This window comes from Carlito syrichta, unplaced genomic scaffold (genome assembly GCF_000164805.1).
Source record: "Carlito syrichta isolate Samal-C Ts95f unplaced genomic scaffold, Tarsius_syrichta-2.0.1 Scaffold308955, whole genome shotgun sequence".
NCBI classification, from domain to species: domain Eukaryota; kingdom Metazoa; phylum Chordata; class Mammalia; order Primates; family Tarsiidae; genus Carlito; species Carlito syrichta.
Genome location: NW_007253051.1, coordinates 359,590 through 376,120, shown reverse-complemented (window position 1 = coordinate 376,120; position 16,531 = coordinate 359,590). Strand labels below are relative to the sequence as shown.

At 45.2% G+C, this 16,531-nt stretch overlaps 1 protein-coding gene across 1 annotated transcript in view; it reads right to left on the bottom strand.

The window, feature by feature from the left end:
* The window catches only part of KIAA1257 (KIAA1257 ortholog), a 35,077-nt gene extending 19,299 nt beyond the window's left edge, over positions 1 to 15,778 (bottom strand). Inside the window, exons 1-6 of the mRNA XM_008066485.2 lie at positions 15,518 to 15,778; positions 13,439 to 13,629; positions 12,684 to 12,897; positions 4,753 to 4,896; positions 3,348 to 3,435; positions 1,672 to 1,796 (exon numbers count right to left, since the gene is read on the bottom strand). Coding sequence (XP_008064676.1) covers positions 1,672 to 1,796; positions 3,348 to 3,435; positions 4,753 to 4,896; positions 12,684 to 12,897; positions 13,439 to 13,629; positions 15,518 to 15,773 — 1,018 coding nt within the window. The 5' untranslated portion in view covers positions 15,774 to 15,778. The remainder of the gene's footprint in view (positions 1 to 1,671; positions 1,797 to 3,347; positions 3,436 to 4,752; positions 4,897 to 12,683; positions 12,898 to 13,438; positions 13,630 to 15,517) is intronic.
* Between the last annotated feature and the right edge of the window lie 753 nt (positions 15,779 to 16,531).

The window sequence follows — 16,531 nt, the reverse complement described above, 5'->3', positions numbered from 1 at the left end:
GAAGGATTGCCGGAGCCCAGCAGGTCGAGGCTGCAGTGGCCGGGAGTGGCCACTGCACTCCAGTCTGGGCGACAGAGTGAGACTCCAACTCAAAAATAAATAAATAAATAAATAATAAAATAAAAACTTCATTAAAATGTTCAAAGCACATTTTAAAAATAGTGACCCTGTTGAATCTAGAAAAGAGAAAATTCAGAAGGTGGTGAGAGGTGTTCAGATGTGGAAGTGTGGATAGTGCTTACAGAACTTAAAAAAGAATAGTAATGAGTTGTATTCAACAGTGTCTCCAACCAGCAGCGAGCCGGGCTCAGACAGGCACTTCTCTCTGTTCCCTCAGATTGTTGCCCTAGAACCAGGCCAATGTTAGGAAAAAACAGGTAACTGATTGAGAGATAAGGACTTGATCTGTCTGGAGCAGTAATAGCTGAACAAACATGAAATGGCCCACTCCAGGAGACTGCAGCTACACCTACTGACTAGAATTTTTCCACCTCATACTAGAAACTCAACTTCTTAAGAAGCAAATATCTGCTTATCTTTCAAGGAGGAGAGTCCTTCCATATCCCCACTCTTTTGTCCTTCCCCAACATACCACATACCCACCCTTACCATGGCATCTATAACAGAATTTAAATTCTTTATTTGAAAGTCCCTCTTAGGCTGGGTGTGGTGGCTCACATCTGTAATCCCAGCACTTTGGGAAGTCAAGGTGGAAGGACTGCTTGAGTCCAAGATTTTGAGACCAGCCTGTGCAACATAGTGAGACCTCATCTCCACAGAAATAAAAAAATAAGCCAGGCATGATGGTATGCGCCTGCAGTCCCAGCTACTTGTGATTCTGAGGCTGGAGGATCACTTAAGTCCAAGTGGTCAAGGCTTCAGTCAGCTGTGATCATGCCACTGCACTCCAACCTGGGTGACAAAGTGAGACCCTAACTCAAATGTGTGTGTGTGTGTGTGTGTGTGTGTGTGTGTGTGTGTGTGTGTGTGTAGAGTGAAATGAGATAGACAAGGTGGATGGATGGGATGATGAAGGTGAGAGAATGAGATGAGAAGTGACAGGCCAAATGGATGGATGGCAGGGATGGAGGGTCAATGGAGGAATGGATAAATATAGGTGGGGACACAGATGGATAGATGGATGAATGAATGAACAGGGATGGATAGATGAGAATAGATGGATGGACAGTAGGGATGGGGTGGTTAAGCTGAAAATGTGTAAATGTGTACAGTATTCTTTTACTTTGTTTCATTTTTTTTTGTTTTGTTTTTTGCTCTTGGAATCAGAGTCTAATTCTGCTGCCCAGGCTGGACTGCAGTGACATGATCATGGCTCACCACAGCCTCAATTTCCTAGGCTCAGGTGATCCTTCTGCCTCACCCTCCCAAGTAGCTGCGACTATAGGTGTGAGCTACCATGCTTGATTAATTTTTCTATTTTCTGCAGAGACGAGGATGCACTAGGTTTCCTAGGCCGATCTTCAGCTCCTGGCAATCTGCCTGCCTCAGCCTCCCAAAGTGCTGAGATTACAGTCATGAAGCACTGCACCCAGTCTTTCACTTCTGAGTAACATTTGATCAAATACAAAAGAATCTTACTGAATTTAAGATATTTCATAATTCTTCCAAACCAGTTATATTATAAAATTCCAAAATCCCATCCTGACTTACTTTGAGACTTTTGTCTGTCTAACATGTTTGTGAAGCTGCTAAATGATGCTCTCTCAAGTAATTCCTTGATCTCCATCATGGTTGCTCCTGCCAAAGAAACAGTTGGTGTTCTTGGAGAACTCCATCTAGAAAATCCACAAAGAGAAAAGTTAATGCAGGTGAAAAAAATTAGGGACTGGATCTGAGAATCTATTCTTCAAATGACATTGCATTCCTCTAACCCAGTGCTTTTCCTCTTTCAGTGTACATATGGAACACCTGGGGTTATTATCAAATAAATGGCTGAGTATAGCTCAGCTAAGCCTGGGGCATGACTGAAATTTCTTACATTTCTTCCAAGATCCCCAGTAATGCTGACACTTTATCCGCAGACTATACCTTTGAAGTCTAACCAACTTGAAAATATAATGGAAAAGAATATATTTTTATAAAAGCAACCAGGAGTACCTGCATGATCAATGTTTGTATACCTAACCCTGAATGGTATCCCACATCTTTACATTTAAAAAATTATTTAAATTGCCAAAAAAAAAAAAAAAACCAAAAATAAAAAAAAATAAAATAAAAGCAACCAAAACCTTAAAACACTAATAGGAATTATCCAAAACATCTAGGAGAAGAAAAAAAAAAAAACTTATTTAAAGGATATAAAGAAAGGTTGGAATTAAGTAAAAAGGTATACCATGATCATGGATGGAATAACCTGACAACATAAAAATGTCAATTCTTCCCAAATTAATCTATAAATTCAATACAAAAACAATTTTTAAAAAGCAGAATTAGGCCAGGCATGGTGACTCAAGTCTGTAATCCCAGCACTTTGGGAAGCAGAGGTGAGAGGACTGCCTGAGCCCAGGAGTTCAAGAACAGCCTGGGCAACTTGGTGAGACTTCTTCTCTGCAATACATCAAAAAATTAGCTGGGCATGGTGGCGGATGCCTGTAGTTTCAGCTAATTAGGAGGTTAAGGTGGAAGAATTGCCTGAGTCCAGCCCAGAAGGTCGAGGCTGCAATGGCCATGAGTGTGCCACTGCACTCCAGCCTGGGTGACAGAGTGAGACTCCAACTCAAAAAGAAAAAAAAAAAGCAGGATTGTTTAATAACATATTCTCTTGGTTCTTCCCATCCTATTCCCCCAAACCACCAGCTGGGCTTCCATTCTCTCCCTGGTCCTCACAGCATCCTTCTCCAGACCCTACTTTTCCAGACTCTTCTCACTCTGACAGAGGGCCTAAAACAAACTGTAGTCACAGTAGGAAAAGTCATAAATTCAGGATTCTGAAGAAGTAGGTTGGAATCCTGGTTTAATCAAGAACTCTGCTTTCATAAGTTTGCACAAATCATTTAACTACTCAGTCACCTTGCATAGAAAATGGAGATAGTAATGCCACCTCACAAAGTTATCATGATAAGATTTAAATGAGATAAAAAAAAATACATACAGAAAGCCTGATGTACAACATATACTCATAAACCCAAGCTTCCCTTTTCCCGTTCTTTTAATTTCACCTGGATTTTCATGAGCGCCGACTTAATCAGACCTACTACAAAAACCTAACTTATACAGATGGGGATAGAGATGAACAGATGGATAGATGGTCATAGATGACTTAAGGTAGGACATGCACAAGAAGGGCTCCACTTCCACTTTCCAAAACAGCATGGTTCAAGCCTTACCGGACTGTGGAAGGATCATCCGATTTGAGTGACTTTTCATATTCCTCACCGTTCTTGGAAGACGTTTCAAGCTCTGCTTGGTGAAAACCTGAAAATATTAGGAAATGTCTCCAAACTTCTTGCTCCATTCCAGTTCACTAAGAAACAAGGGCCCCTTACACATTTCTGTAATCCCAGTTTTCAGACAGAAGGCCTGGTACATGGTAAGCATTCAGTAAAAAGGTTTGCTGTTAATAAATGAGTGAATGAATGAATAAATATACAGGCTAACTTTCAGTATTTGGAGAAATGGAGACAAGAGGAGGCCTCAAGTTCCTTTTATAACACCCCCCACAGAGGAAAAAAAAAAGAAAAAAAGTTAAATTGTCCACTTCAGCACGGTTTACATTTGATAATAATGAAAACACTCCCAAGATTCCCAAACTCCCACCATAAGAAATGGTTATAAAAAGTGTAGTCCTAGGCTGGGTTCAGTGATTCAGCCTGTAATCCCAGCACTTTGGGAGGTCAAGGCAAGTGGATTGCCTGAGCCCATGGGTTCAAGACCAGCCTGGGCAACTTGGCAAGACCTCATCTCTACCATAAGTCAAAAATTAGCCAGGCATGGTAGTGAACACCTGTAGTTCCAGCCACTTGGAAGGTTGAGGCAGAAGGATCATCAGAGCCCAGCAGGTCGATGCTAGGGTGGTCATGAGTGTGTCACTGCACTCCCACCCGGGCAATGAAGTAAGACTCCAACGCAAAAAAAAAAAAAAAAAGAAAAGAAAATTGCAGTCCTATCAGCAGATTAAACACTATGTAGTCACCCCAAGTAAAGTTTACAGAATATTTATATGTGGAAAAATTAAGTTTATGAAAAATGTATGTTATGACATATTAATAATCTCAGAATATAGAAGTATATATCCTCATGTATGTACAAAAAAATTCTAAAACACAAAAAAATTGCCATAATATAATAACCAAAATATTACATTGTTCCTGGTGAAAGAGTTATAGAGAATTTTCCCTGCTTGTTTTATACCTTTTATATTCACTGAATTTTCTTAAAACCACATATATAGCTTCTATAGTCAGAAAATAATAAAAATATATGAATACATGAAAACACTCCCAAGATTCCCAAGTTCCTGGGTGACCAGGTACACGTCAATGAGCAGAAAGTTTCTGGAAAGTCACAGAACAAACAAAAATTAAGTTAAAAAAAAAAAAAGAAAAAGAACCAACAACAAAAAGTGAGCCATACATCAAGAGCAGTATTGCCTTGGCACGATGATCCACGCCAGCTGCAGTGGCTGATACAGGAGGGGTACCAGTATACATGCACGTCACCAGAGGCACCAGTCAACCACGTTCCCTACCATAGTCTTGTACTCAGCTTGTCCACAAAGTTGTCTCCACTCACCTTGCAAAGACTTTGAATGTTTTTCTGTTTTTTCTTGATTTCCTGGTGGATACTTCTGATTCCACTCCTCTCTGAAAATGGTGGCTTTCTCAGTGCTCTGTTCAGATAATCTTCTCTGATTTAAAACCAAATGCCTCACTTCCTCTAGAATTCCAGATAAAAAATGATCACTGACTCAATCAATCAGAAATAATGACTGAATATATATTATAGGCATGCCTCAGGGATACTATGGTTCAGTTTCAGAATGCCACAATAAAGTAAATATCACAATAATAAATAAATAAGTGAGTCACACAAATTTTTTGGTTTCCCAATGCACATAAAAGTATGTTTACACTATACTGTAGTCTGTTAAGTGTGCAACAGCATTATCTCTTTAAAAATCAATGTAACATACACACCTTAATTTAAAATACTTTATTGCTAAAAGATGCTAACAATCCTCTGAGCCTTCAGCAAGTTGTAATCTTTTTGCTGGGGGAGGGCCTTGCCTCAATGTTGATGGGTGCTGACTAATCAGGGTGGTGGTTGCAGAAGGTTGGGGTGGCTGTGGCAATTTCTTAAAATAAGGCCACAGTGAAGTTTACCACATTGGAGGACTCTTTCTTTTGTGAAAGATTTCTCTGTAGCATGTGATGCTGTTGGATAGCATTTTGCCCACGTTAAAATTTCTTTCAAAATTAGAGTTGATCCTCTCAAACCCTGCCACTGCTTTATCAACTAAGTTTATGAAATATTTTAGAATAATCCTTTGCTGTCATTTTAATAATGTTCACAGCATCTTCACCAAGAGTATATCCCTTCTCAAGGAAACACTTTCTTTGCTCATTCATATGAAGAAATGCTCATCTGTTCAAGTTTTATCATGAGATTGCAGCAATTCAGTTACATCGTCAGGCTCCACTTCTAATTCTAGTTCTCTTGCTATTTCTAACATATCTAACTTCCTCCACTGAAGTCTTGAACTCCCCAAAGTCATTCAGGAGGGCTGAAATCAACTTCTAAACTGTGGTTAATGTTACTATTTTGACCTCTGCTCATGAGTCATGAATGTTCTTAATGACATCCAGAATGATGTGTTCACTTCCAGAAAGTTTTCAATGTACCTTGCCAGTATCCATCAGAGGAATCACCATCTATGGCAGCTGCAGCCTCATCAAATATATTTCTTAAATAATGAGATGTAAAATCAAATTTACTCCTTGGTCCACAGGCTGAAGAAGGGATGCTGTGTTAGCAGGCATGAAAACAACATTCATCTCCTTGTACATCTCCATCAGAGCGCTTGGGTGACCAGGTATACTGTCAATCATTGGCACTTTTGTAAGGAATCTTTCTTTCTAAGTAGTAGATCTCAACAGTGGACTTAAAATGATCAGTAAACCATGCTGTGAACAGATGTGCTGTCATCCAGGCTTTGTTGTTCCATTATTAGCATGCAGGCAGGGTAGATTTAGCAACATTCATAAGGGCCTTAGGGTTTTGGGAACGGCAGATGAACACTGGATTCAGTTTAAAGACATCAGCTGTGTTGATCCCTAAGAAAGAGTCAACCTGCTGTCCTTTGAAGCTTTGTAGTCAGCCATTGACTTCCTCCCTCAAGCTATGAGAGTCCTGGATGACTTCTTCTTCCAATATAAGTCTGTTCCATCAACATTGAAAATCTGTAGTTCCGTGTAGCCACCATCACCTATTATCTTAGCTAGATCTTCTGGATAACTTGCGGCAGCTCCTTCACCAGCACTTGCAGCTTCACCTTGTACTTTCTGTTACAGAGTCAGCTTCTTTTTTAAAATGCCATGAACTGTCCTCTCTAGCTTCCAACTTTTCTTCTACAGCTTCCTCACCTCTCTCTCAACCTTCACAGAATTGAAGAGAGTTAGGGCCTTGTTCTGGATTAGGCTACAGCTTAAAGGAATGTCGTGGCTGGTTTGATTTTCTTTTCTTTTCTTTTTTTTTTTTTTTTTTTTTTTGAGTTGGAGTCTCACTCTGTCACCCAGACTGGAGTGCAGTGGCCGCTCCCGGCCACCGCAGCCTCGACCTGTTGGGCCCCGGCGATCCTTCCGCCTTAGCCTTCCGAGTAGCCAGAATTACAGGCACGCGCTACCACGCCCGGCTGATTTTTTGATTTATTGTAGAGATGAGGTGTTGCTGCCCAGGCGGGTCTCGAACCCGCGGGCTCAGGCAATCCACTCACCTCAGCCTCCCAAAGGCACAGGATTACAGGCTGAGCCACCGAGCCTGGCTGATTTTCTTTTCTTTTGAGTTGGAGTCTCACTCCAGTCTGGAGTGCAGTGGCCCAGTCTGGAGTGCAGTGGCACGCTCACAGCCACCCCAGCATTGACCTGCTGGGCTCCAGTGATCCTTCTGCCTCAGCCTTCCAAGTAACAAGAACTACAGGCATGTGCTACCACACCTGGCTAAGTTTTGATTTTATTGTAGAGACAAAGTCTCACCAAGTTGCCCAGGCTGACTCGAACCCGCAGGCTCAGGCAATCCACTTGCCTTGGCTTCCCAAAGTACTGGGATTACAGACTGAGCCACTGAGCCTGGTCAATCTTCTAGCTTTTGATTTTAGGTGAGAGATATGTGACTCTTGCTTTCACTTGAAAACTTAGAGGCCACTGTAGGGTTAGGGTTACTAATTGGCCTAACCTCAATATTGTTGTGTCTCAGGGAGTAGGGAGGCCTGAGGAAAGGGAGAGAGACAGGGAAATGGGTAGTCAGTGGAGCAGTCAGAACACATACAACATTTATCAATTAAATTTCTGGCCAGGCGTGGTGGCTCAAGCCTGTAATCCCAGCACTTTAGGAGGCCAAGGTGAGAGGATTGCCTGAGCCCACGGGTTCAAAAACAGCCTAGGCAACTTGGCGAGCCCTCATCTCTACAATAAATCAAAAAATTAGCCAGGCATGGTAGCATGCGCCTGTAGTTCCAGCTACTTGGAAGGCTGAGGTGGAAGGATCATCTGAGCCCAGCAGGTTGACACTGGGGTTATTGTGAACATGCCACTGCACTACAGCCTAGGTGACAAAGTGAGACTCTTAACTCAAAAAAAAAATGTTTTTTGCTGTTCTTATATGGGCACGGTTCATGGCACCCCAAAACATTTACAATAGTCACATCAAAGATCACTGATCACAGATCACCATAATAGATATAATAATGAAAAAGCTTGAAATGTTGGAAGGATTACCAAAATGTGACACAGAGACACAAATTGAGCACATGATGCTGTTGGGAAAATGGCAGCAATAGACTTGCTCAATACAGGGTTGCCACAAACTTCAATTTGTAAAAAAGGTGACAACTATGAAACACAATAAAACAAAGTGCAATAAATCTAGGTATGCCTGTATGTGACAATCACTTTTCTCGTGATGAAGGTAAAGCAGTGGATAGGATAGATGAGGTCGGTGCCTTCCTAGAGCTGCTGCCTAGGAAGCTGCCTCCAAATACCAGGAAACTCAAAAGAATAACCACACACGTTTGGAAGAGGTTCTTAGACCTTAACTGGCAATGACTTCTCCCAAATAAGATCACTAACCAGGCTGGGTGTGGTGGCTTACCCCTACAATCCCAGCATTTTGGAGGGCCAAGGTGGGAGGCCTGCTTGAGTCCAGAAGTTCGAATCTCTACAAAAATTTTTAAAATGAGCCAGTATGATGAATCTTGTCTGTATCCCAGCTACTTGGGAGGCTGAGGCAAAAAGATTACTTGAGTCTAGGTGTTTTTTTTAAAAAAAAAAAAAGACCACTAAGAACTTGACTTGTGTTGTTCCACTGAATCATCACATTTCACTTTAAAAAGGAAGGTATTGCCTTTTCTTACCATTTCCTTCACTTTACAGACAAGGAATTTGACACTTAAGTAACTTTCCTGTGGCCAGAAAGCTGGTCCTTAGCAAAGCCAGAATTATACCCAGAGCTTCTTGTTCCCAGATAGGGAGTCAGCCCCACAATACCCTTCACTTCCATCAATACGAGGCCTTACATGCATATAATGGCAACCAAGCACAGATAGGGTCATAAACAAATGGAGATAATGAATGAAAGGAGATGACAGAAGTTACAAGAAAGAGGTGGGGGAAAAAAGTGAAGGTTGAAGCTGGCTGGGTAGCTCAGCCTGTAATCCTGAACCTTTGGGAGGCTGAGGAGAGTGGACTGCCTGAGCCCACGGGTTCGAGACCCACCTGGGCAGGCGAGACCTCATCTCTACAATAAATCAAAAAATTAGCCAGGCATGGTAGCACACGCCTGTAATTCCGGCTACTCGGAAGGCGGAGGCGGAAGGATCGCCGGAGCCCAGCAGGTCCAGGCTGCGGTGGCCGGGAGTGGCCACTGCCCTCCAGTCTGGGCGACAGAGTGAGACTCCAACTCAAAAAACAAAACAAAAAGAAAGTGAAGGTTGAGTCAGTGTTGAAGGATAGTTTACATTTTTGGAGAAAGATGTGAGGCTGAGAGCCCCCAAGGTATGCCCAGCTGCCTGACAGCAGGCCCCATCCCAAGAAAGTCTAGTGTCTTCAAGGGCCAGGAGATGGGCCACAGCATGAAGGGGGAGTGGCAATAAGAAGCAGCCTTGGGAAGCAGATTACAAAATGCCTGCCAGGCCTGACTTAGAAGCCTGGACTTGGCTCTCCAAGGCACCGGGAAGTTGTGAAAAGCTGCAGAGCAATGCAACGCCAGGGCAGTGAGGTGATACAGAAAAATCAGGCAGCATTGGCAGGAGAGAGGAGACAGGAAAAAGCCTGAATGCAGTGAGAGCAGGAGGCAGGAGGGAGAAGACACCGAAGGACAGAGACCGCCCAAGAACAGTAGATGGGGAGACACCGTGAGGTATTGGGTGGGCTGGCCAAGAATCGAGAGCCTAGGAGGAGTCAAATACAACTTGGGGCGTCAAGGATCATGATCTTTTTCCACTACTGAGAAACCAAGAGGATGAAAAGATTGAAGCAAAAAGATATGCTTTCTTTTTTTTTTTTGAGTTGGAGTCTCATTCTGTCGCCCAGGCTGGAGTGCAGTGGCACACTCATGGCCACCCCAGCGTCCACCTGCTGGCTCCGGTGAGCCTTCTACTTCAGTCTTCCAAGTAGCCGGAACTACAGGTGCACACTACCATGCCTGCTAATTTTTTATTTATTGTAGAGATGAGGTCTCGCCAAGTTGCTCAGGCTGGTCTCGAACCCGCAGGCTCAGGCAATCCACTCGCCTCGACCTCCCAAAGTGCTGGGATTACAGGCTGAGCCACCAAGTGCAGCCAAAACATGCTAACTTTAGTTGGAAGGTGCTATGTATAAGACCAGCAGGCTAAAGGTTTAAAAGTTCTGGCATGTGACCTACATGGCATCCGAAGAAATTGCCTATCCCTTTCGAAATCTGAAAGAGACCTCTTATGGTGTTTCTACACTCCAAAGAAAGAAGTTTCTATAAGAAATCTTTTTAAGAGACGAAAGGCAGGACTTAAAACACTGGATTCACAGGAAAAATGGCTATCTCTGGGCAGACATCAGGTGATGTTAATTTTTTCTTTTTGTTAGTCTATTCCTAGATTATTTCACAAAGTGAATATGCACTGCTTTTTTTTTTTTTTGAGGTGGGGTCTTACTCTGTCACCCAGGCTGGAGTGTAGTGGCTTGATCATAGCTCACTGCAGCCTTAAACACCTAGGCTCAAGTGATCCTCCCACCTCAGGCTCGAGTAGCTGACTATGGGAGCAAGCTACCACACCCAGTTCACTGCTTTTTTTTAGTGGGAAACACTTTTTAAAATAAGAGGCAGTGGGGCAACCCCCTCTGGTACCCTTCCACTCTGGGAGCTTTTCTGTCCTCTCAAGAAATCCTGCTTTCTCAAAATAACAATAATAATAATAATAATAGGCAGTGATGCCAGGCTTGAGACAGAGTTTAAGAAAGACCAAGTACCATCATCTTAAGAACACTCACAGCAAGAGGCCCAAGGACTCTCCTACAGGGTCTAGAATGCCCTTCCTCCTTCCTTTTCTGGCTACCTGATTCCCACTACCTTTACAATCTTAGCTGCCATGGCTTCTCCTCCAGGCAGCCTTTATGATACCCCTACCTCAGCACCCTGTTCTAGAAAAAGCCTACCTCAAGACAGATGCTGACCAGAAATTCTGGTTCAGCAGCTCCAGGTTAGGCCCTAGAATCTGCATTGGACAGTCACACCAAGGACATCTCATGCAAGTGGTTTAGAGCCTGGATATAAACAAAAGATTAAAAAGTGGGAGTCCCAGACCTCCAAAGGGAGAAAGACTCCTTGAGAAGGCAGGCGAAAAAACTGGAAGTCAATGTTTTCCCGTCGTGCAGAACTGGATTCCCATTCTGGCACCATCCCACACTTCAAGCAGGCAACAGTTCTCCCGTTTGCTCACTGAAAAGGGGGTATAGTGACAACCATAATAGTACACTGATTTCATATGCACATCTTTTAGCACCTCTAAACATCAGGGTGCATCTTAAACTTAATGCCATGTCCCAGTTTAATTGGTAGCATTTTACTATAATTCTTAAATCCTCTATAGACAACGTACACGCTCCTTGTTGCTTGTGCCAGGGTGGAGCACTCCCACCACCCTGCCTTCAGTACAGTAAAGTAGGTACTATGCATACTATTCATTTTACCTTTTTTCAGCTGAGAAATGGATAAGCAGGAATGTGCCCAAGGTCACCAACTAGTACAAGATGGAAATAGGACTGAATTCAGCTGTCTGACTTCAAAGCCTGGGTCTTTCCACCACTCCTGGCTCTCTCCTTCAAGGGGAATTCAGAAGACTTTCTGACATTGATATAATATTTGCACAAGAGTTTAGTTAACATGGAAATGTTAACATGGGCTGAGCACGGTGGCTCAAGCCTGTAATCTCAGCACTTTGAGAGGACAAGGTGAGAGGACTGCCTGAGTTCATGGGTTCAAGGACAGCCTGGACAAACTGGCAAGATCTCATCTCTACAATAAATCAAAAAATTAGGGGCAAACCCTTCGGGTCCCCTTCCACTGTGGGAGTTTTTCTGTCCTCTCAATAAATTCTGTTTTCTCATTTAAAAAAAAAAAGATTAAAAAAAATTAGCCGGGCATGACAGTGCACACCTATAGTTACGGCTACTTGGAAGGCTGAGGCAGAAGGATCACCAGAGCCCAGCAGGTCAACGCTGGGGTAGCCATGAATGTGCCACTGCACTTCAGCCTGGGTGACAGAGTGAGACTCCAACTCAAAAAAGAAAAGGAAGAAAAAGAAAACATTAACGTGGTTGTCTCAGGGTGGTAGAATTCTTACGTTTTCTCTTTTGTTTCTTGGTATCCTCTAATTTTTTTTTTTTTTTTTTTTTTTGAGTTGGAATCTCACTCTGTCGCCCAGACTGGAGTGCAGTGGCCACTCCCAGCCACCGCAGCCTCGACCTGCTGGGCTCTGGCGATCCTTCCGCCTCAGCCTTCCAAATAGCTGGAACTACAGGTATGCACTACCACACCCGACTAATTTTTTGATTTATTGTAGAGATGAGGTCTCGCCTGCCCAGGTGGGTCTTGAACCCACTCAGGAAATCCACTCACCTCAGCCTCCCAAAGGCACGGGATTACAGGCTGTGCCACCGAGCCCAGCTTAATTTTTTTTTTTCAATGGACACACAATACCGGTCCAGGCCAGCTATGGGTGCTCACATCAGAGCTGCCCTGGGACAAAAGGGCCCAAAAGGTGGGGGCACACAGTTGCTACCCACCAAAGCCATAACTTTCCTGGGCAGCACTTCCCAACTCCCCAACACGACTGGCAGGATGACATGTCACAGACACAGAAACCAACATATGCACGTGAAAATTAGGTGAAGGAAGGAAGGGAACACTGGCTTTTATTCTATTACTAGTGAGTAAGCCACAAGCCTCTAAAAACATTTCAAATAAAACTGAAATACCTGACTTATCAAGAGATCCCACGTCGTCTGAGTAGCCAGTCATCCTTATTCGGTAATACCTGACTTTTTTGGAAACATTGTCCCTGGTGTCCCAAAGTCTCAAGGTGATTTTGTGAAAATTTATTTTCTTTAAGAATTCCTTTGTCACGTTGATGCTAAAAGTTTGCATCCACGACACCCAGACTTTGTCACCTTCGAGCCACGGCTTCACGGTCTGTGTGAAACAACAGTCAGAGACTTTAGCTGGGGAAAAATGGGCAGAGGCAGCAACACGCACAGCAAAACTCATGTGCCAGCTGGCCCTTGTCTGCAGCGGAGCCATGCTCTCACTTTGCTGGTCTGCCCTCTGCGCCTGGCTCTCTCGGGGCTCTGAACTCAGCAGAAAATGGGGCCTTGTTTACTGAGCCCTGTCAGGTCATCAAAATTACCTGCAAATAGCATCCTCTCTGATTACTTCCAAGCAGTGACCAAACCGCTGGCAGGCCACGTGTGCGCACGCACACACACATGTACACACACACAGAGAAAAGTCTCAAGAGCTGCAGAAATCACAGGGTAAAAATGTCTAAATGAAAAGACAGACTATTGGTATTATTGGGTCAACAAAGATTCCTCTAAGGAGGAGGGCCCAGGAGGCTGCATTTCCAGCAAGCTCGAGGTACACAAGCTTGAGGTAAAGCCGGTGCTGCAGGAGCACACTTTTTGCGATGAGTACTTGGCCATACGCAAGGCCACACACACAGAAACATACACACCTTCACTCCTGACTCCAGGAACAATTTGGCCAACGATGGAAACAGCACTATGTCAACTTTTTTAGGTTCTCCATCATCTGGCAGGAGGAAATACTCAATGTGGTAGAACTGACGAAGCTTTGCAATAGGACTGTCCATTTTAGGGTGTTTCTTATATTTTTCTATCCCACTTGCATATTTTCCTTTATGACCTAGAAGATACAGATTTAAGGAATCTTGTTTTAACCTTGGGAGGAAAAGCAGAGCTGTCTCCTGGAGCCAAGAAAGAGCTTGGAGATGTGGGCAGCTGCGTACCCCACATCACTGGACCAGCGTGGGAGAGCAGATGGCTCTGAGAGTATCACCTTAAATTTTTTACCTTAGACACCTTGCTTGCTTTACCCTAGTCCCTCTCAGCCCTAAGAAGCAGGTTAAAAAAGAAGCCACAGTACAACGTAACCTGTGCAATGATAGTAGCATGAATAAGATTCTGAAGAACAGAGGTGGCATAGCAAGCTCTGACTGGGATAGTGGGGTACAGCCTCCTGGGGAGACCTTAATAGGGTGTGATAGGAGTGAAGCTGGCAGACATCCTAGGCAGAGGGAAAAGTCTAGCCTTGTGAATGAAGCTGTCTGCCCAAAGTGAGGTGGATGGGGGGACAGGATGCAGAAGGTGAGGCTGGGCTTTGGCCAGAGGCAAGAGCTGGAGGAGACACTAAGGCCTGCCCTTGAGCTTAAATTGAACCCTCTGATTTGGGACAGAGCCCTAATCTAGATCAGTGACTTGCCAGTCCAGGAGAATATCAGATTTTGTTAGCCGGGCATGGTAGCGTGTACCTATAGCTCTGGGCGTTTGGAAGACTGAGGCAGAATGATCACCAGAGTCCAGCAAGTCAAGTCTGGGGTGGCCATGAATGTGCCACTGCACTTTAGCCTAGGAGACGGAGTGAGACTCCAACTCAAAAAAAAAAATTCAAGGAGAAGCTGAAATAAATCACATCATGGTGGGCTAGTTCAAGTATGTAAACCAAAACAAAACAAGACTTACCAAGTGGTGAAAGACATTTCTCTGCCTCTCAAGGTGGTGCTGAGCCATGTTACTTGCTTTGGCCAACAAAACGTTTGCAGATGGGAGATCCCCAAAGACTTGAAAAGCATTTGTGAGACTGGGTTAGCCCTTTTGTGCATATCTGCCTTTCCATAATAAGAAGGTGTCTGGGCTAGTCCACCTGTCTGGGAGGATGAATTACACGAAGCAGAGCAGAGCCAGTGTGGCAGAGCTCAGCCTAGATCACTGACTTGCCGGTCCAGGAGAACATTGGATACTGTTTGCAGTCACTGAGCTTGGGGACTTGTTTGGGTTTGCTGCACAGCGTTTTTGTGGCAAGAGCTAATTGATACACCTCCTCACTCAGAGACTTTGATTCTACGGATCTGAGGAAATATATTTTAAACAAGTTATTATGTGATGCCCAACCAGCTCATGGGAACCAACGTTTTAATCACTCTGCAGTTTTTTTCATCTGTAAAAACCAGACAGAACATCACTTGCTTCTCAGGGCTGTTGAGAGGATTAAGTATGTGAAACCCACGCAACCACAGTTGGGTCCCTAAAACTGTTTTGTTTGTTTGTTTGTTTGTTTGTTTGAGTTGAAGTCTCACTCCTTTGCCCAGACTGGAGTGCAATGGCACGCAGGCTCACGGCCACCCCAGCGTCGACCTGCTGGGTTCCGGCGATCCTTCCGCCTCAGCCTTCCGAGTAGCCAGGACTACAGATGCGAGCTACCATGCCCAGCTATTTTTTATCTTTATTGTAGAGATGAGGTCTCGCCAAGTTGCCTGGGCTGGTCTCGAACCCACGGACTCAGGCAATCCACTGACCTCGACCTCCCAAAGTGCTGGGATTACAGGCTGAGCCACCGAGTCCGGCCTGTTCTTTCTTTTTAACCTCTGCTCCTGACTGGCACTGGCCACCCTATGGGGAGGGGAGGAGGCAAGTGGAGGGAGGATGTGGGCATATGTGCCCCAAACTCCTGGGGAAAAAGTCATTAATGCACCTCCTTTTGGCAGAAGGTGTGAGAATTCTGCTCTAGCACCTACTTGTATTCGCAGAGAAGGCCAGTGAGATGATGAATTTGCAGGGGACGACATGGGGCGCATCGGAGCTGGCAGGCTCATCTGAAGACTCAAGGCTGCTGCACTGGTGGTCAGAGTCGGACTCCTGGGCTCTGGCCTTGGCCTTCAGGTATTCCTCCACATCACACTCACTCGTGGACTGGTAAAGGCTAGTGATGGAGGAGATGGGCTCTATGCTCTCCGGGTCCTCATCCTCCCACTCCCAGGCATTCAGCGACATGCTGCAGAGCGACCCGCCGGTCGGCACTTCTGGAAGGGAGAAAATAAAGGTTGTCAGCCTCTGCGGCCAGGAGGTAAGCCCTGCCTCCGAAAAGACCCACTCTTCTCCTCCCACTCCTGGCTAAATGGCAAGGCCTCCATCACTGCCTGGCACACGGTCGGTACTCAGTAGAGTCAGAGGATGAACGAATGCAGGAACCTGAGAAAAGAGTGGCTAGCCGCAGTCACGATAAGGAGTAGGACAATGAGACTCCAACCGGAGTCCAGCTGCTCCTTCTTTTGCCTGTCAGGAGTTAGTCATTAGATCCTTTTGGAATGCCCACCCCAGGGGAGTGCAGTTCCCTAGGAACCCAAAACGGGAGGGGAAAGGGGGAAGGAGGAGGCAGAGTGGGGAGGAGGAACGGGTACGGGGAACCGGGAGACTCCCCTGTGCGTCCACACAGGCAGGCCTGCTGCGTGCGCGGCGAACTGCGAGCTTCACCAGAGCCCAGTATACGTCTGCTATTTGGGGGGCAGGAAAGCCGGGCCAGGGTGCAGCACGTGCAAGAGTCCGGCGAGGGCAAGGAGGGCGAGGCCTCTCCCCGACTCAGCCGGGCGGGACACGAGTGGGCGCTGAGTGCCGTGCGCAGGGCGCAAGCTCAGGGAACCTGAAGGCGGAAGCCCCGGCTGCAACCGAGGAGGGAGGCCGTGCGGGAGGCCAGGCGAGGCGGGACGGAGGCGGGGCAGAACCGCCAGGCGGGGCGCGGAGAGCGGGGCTCC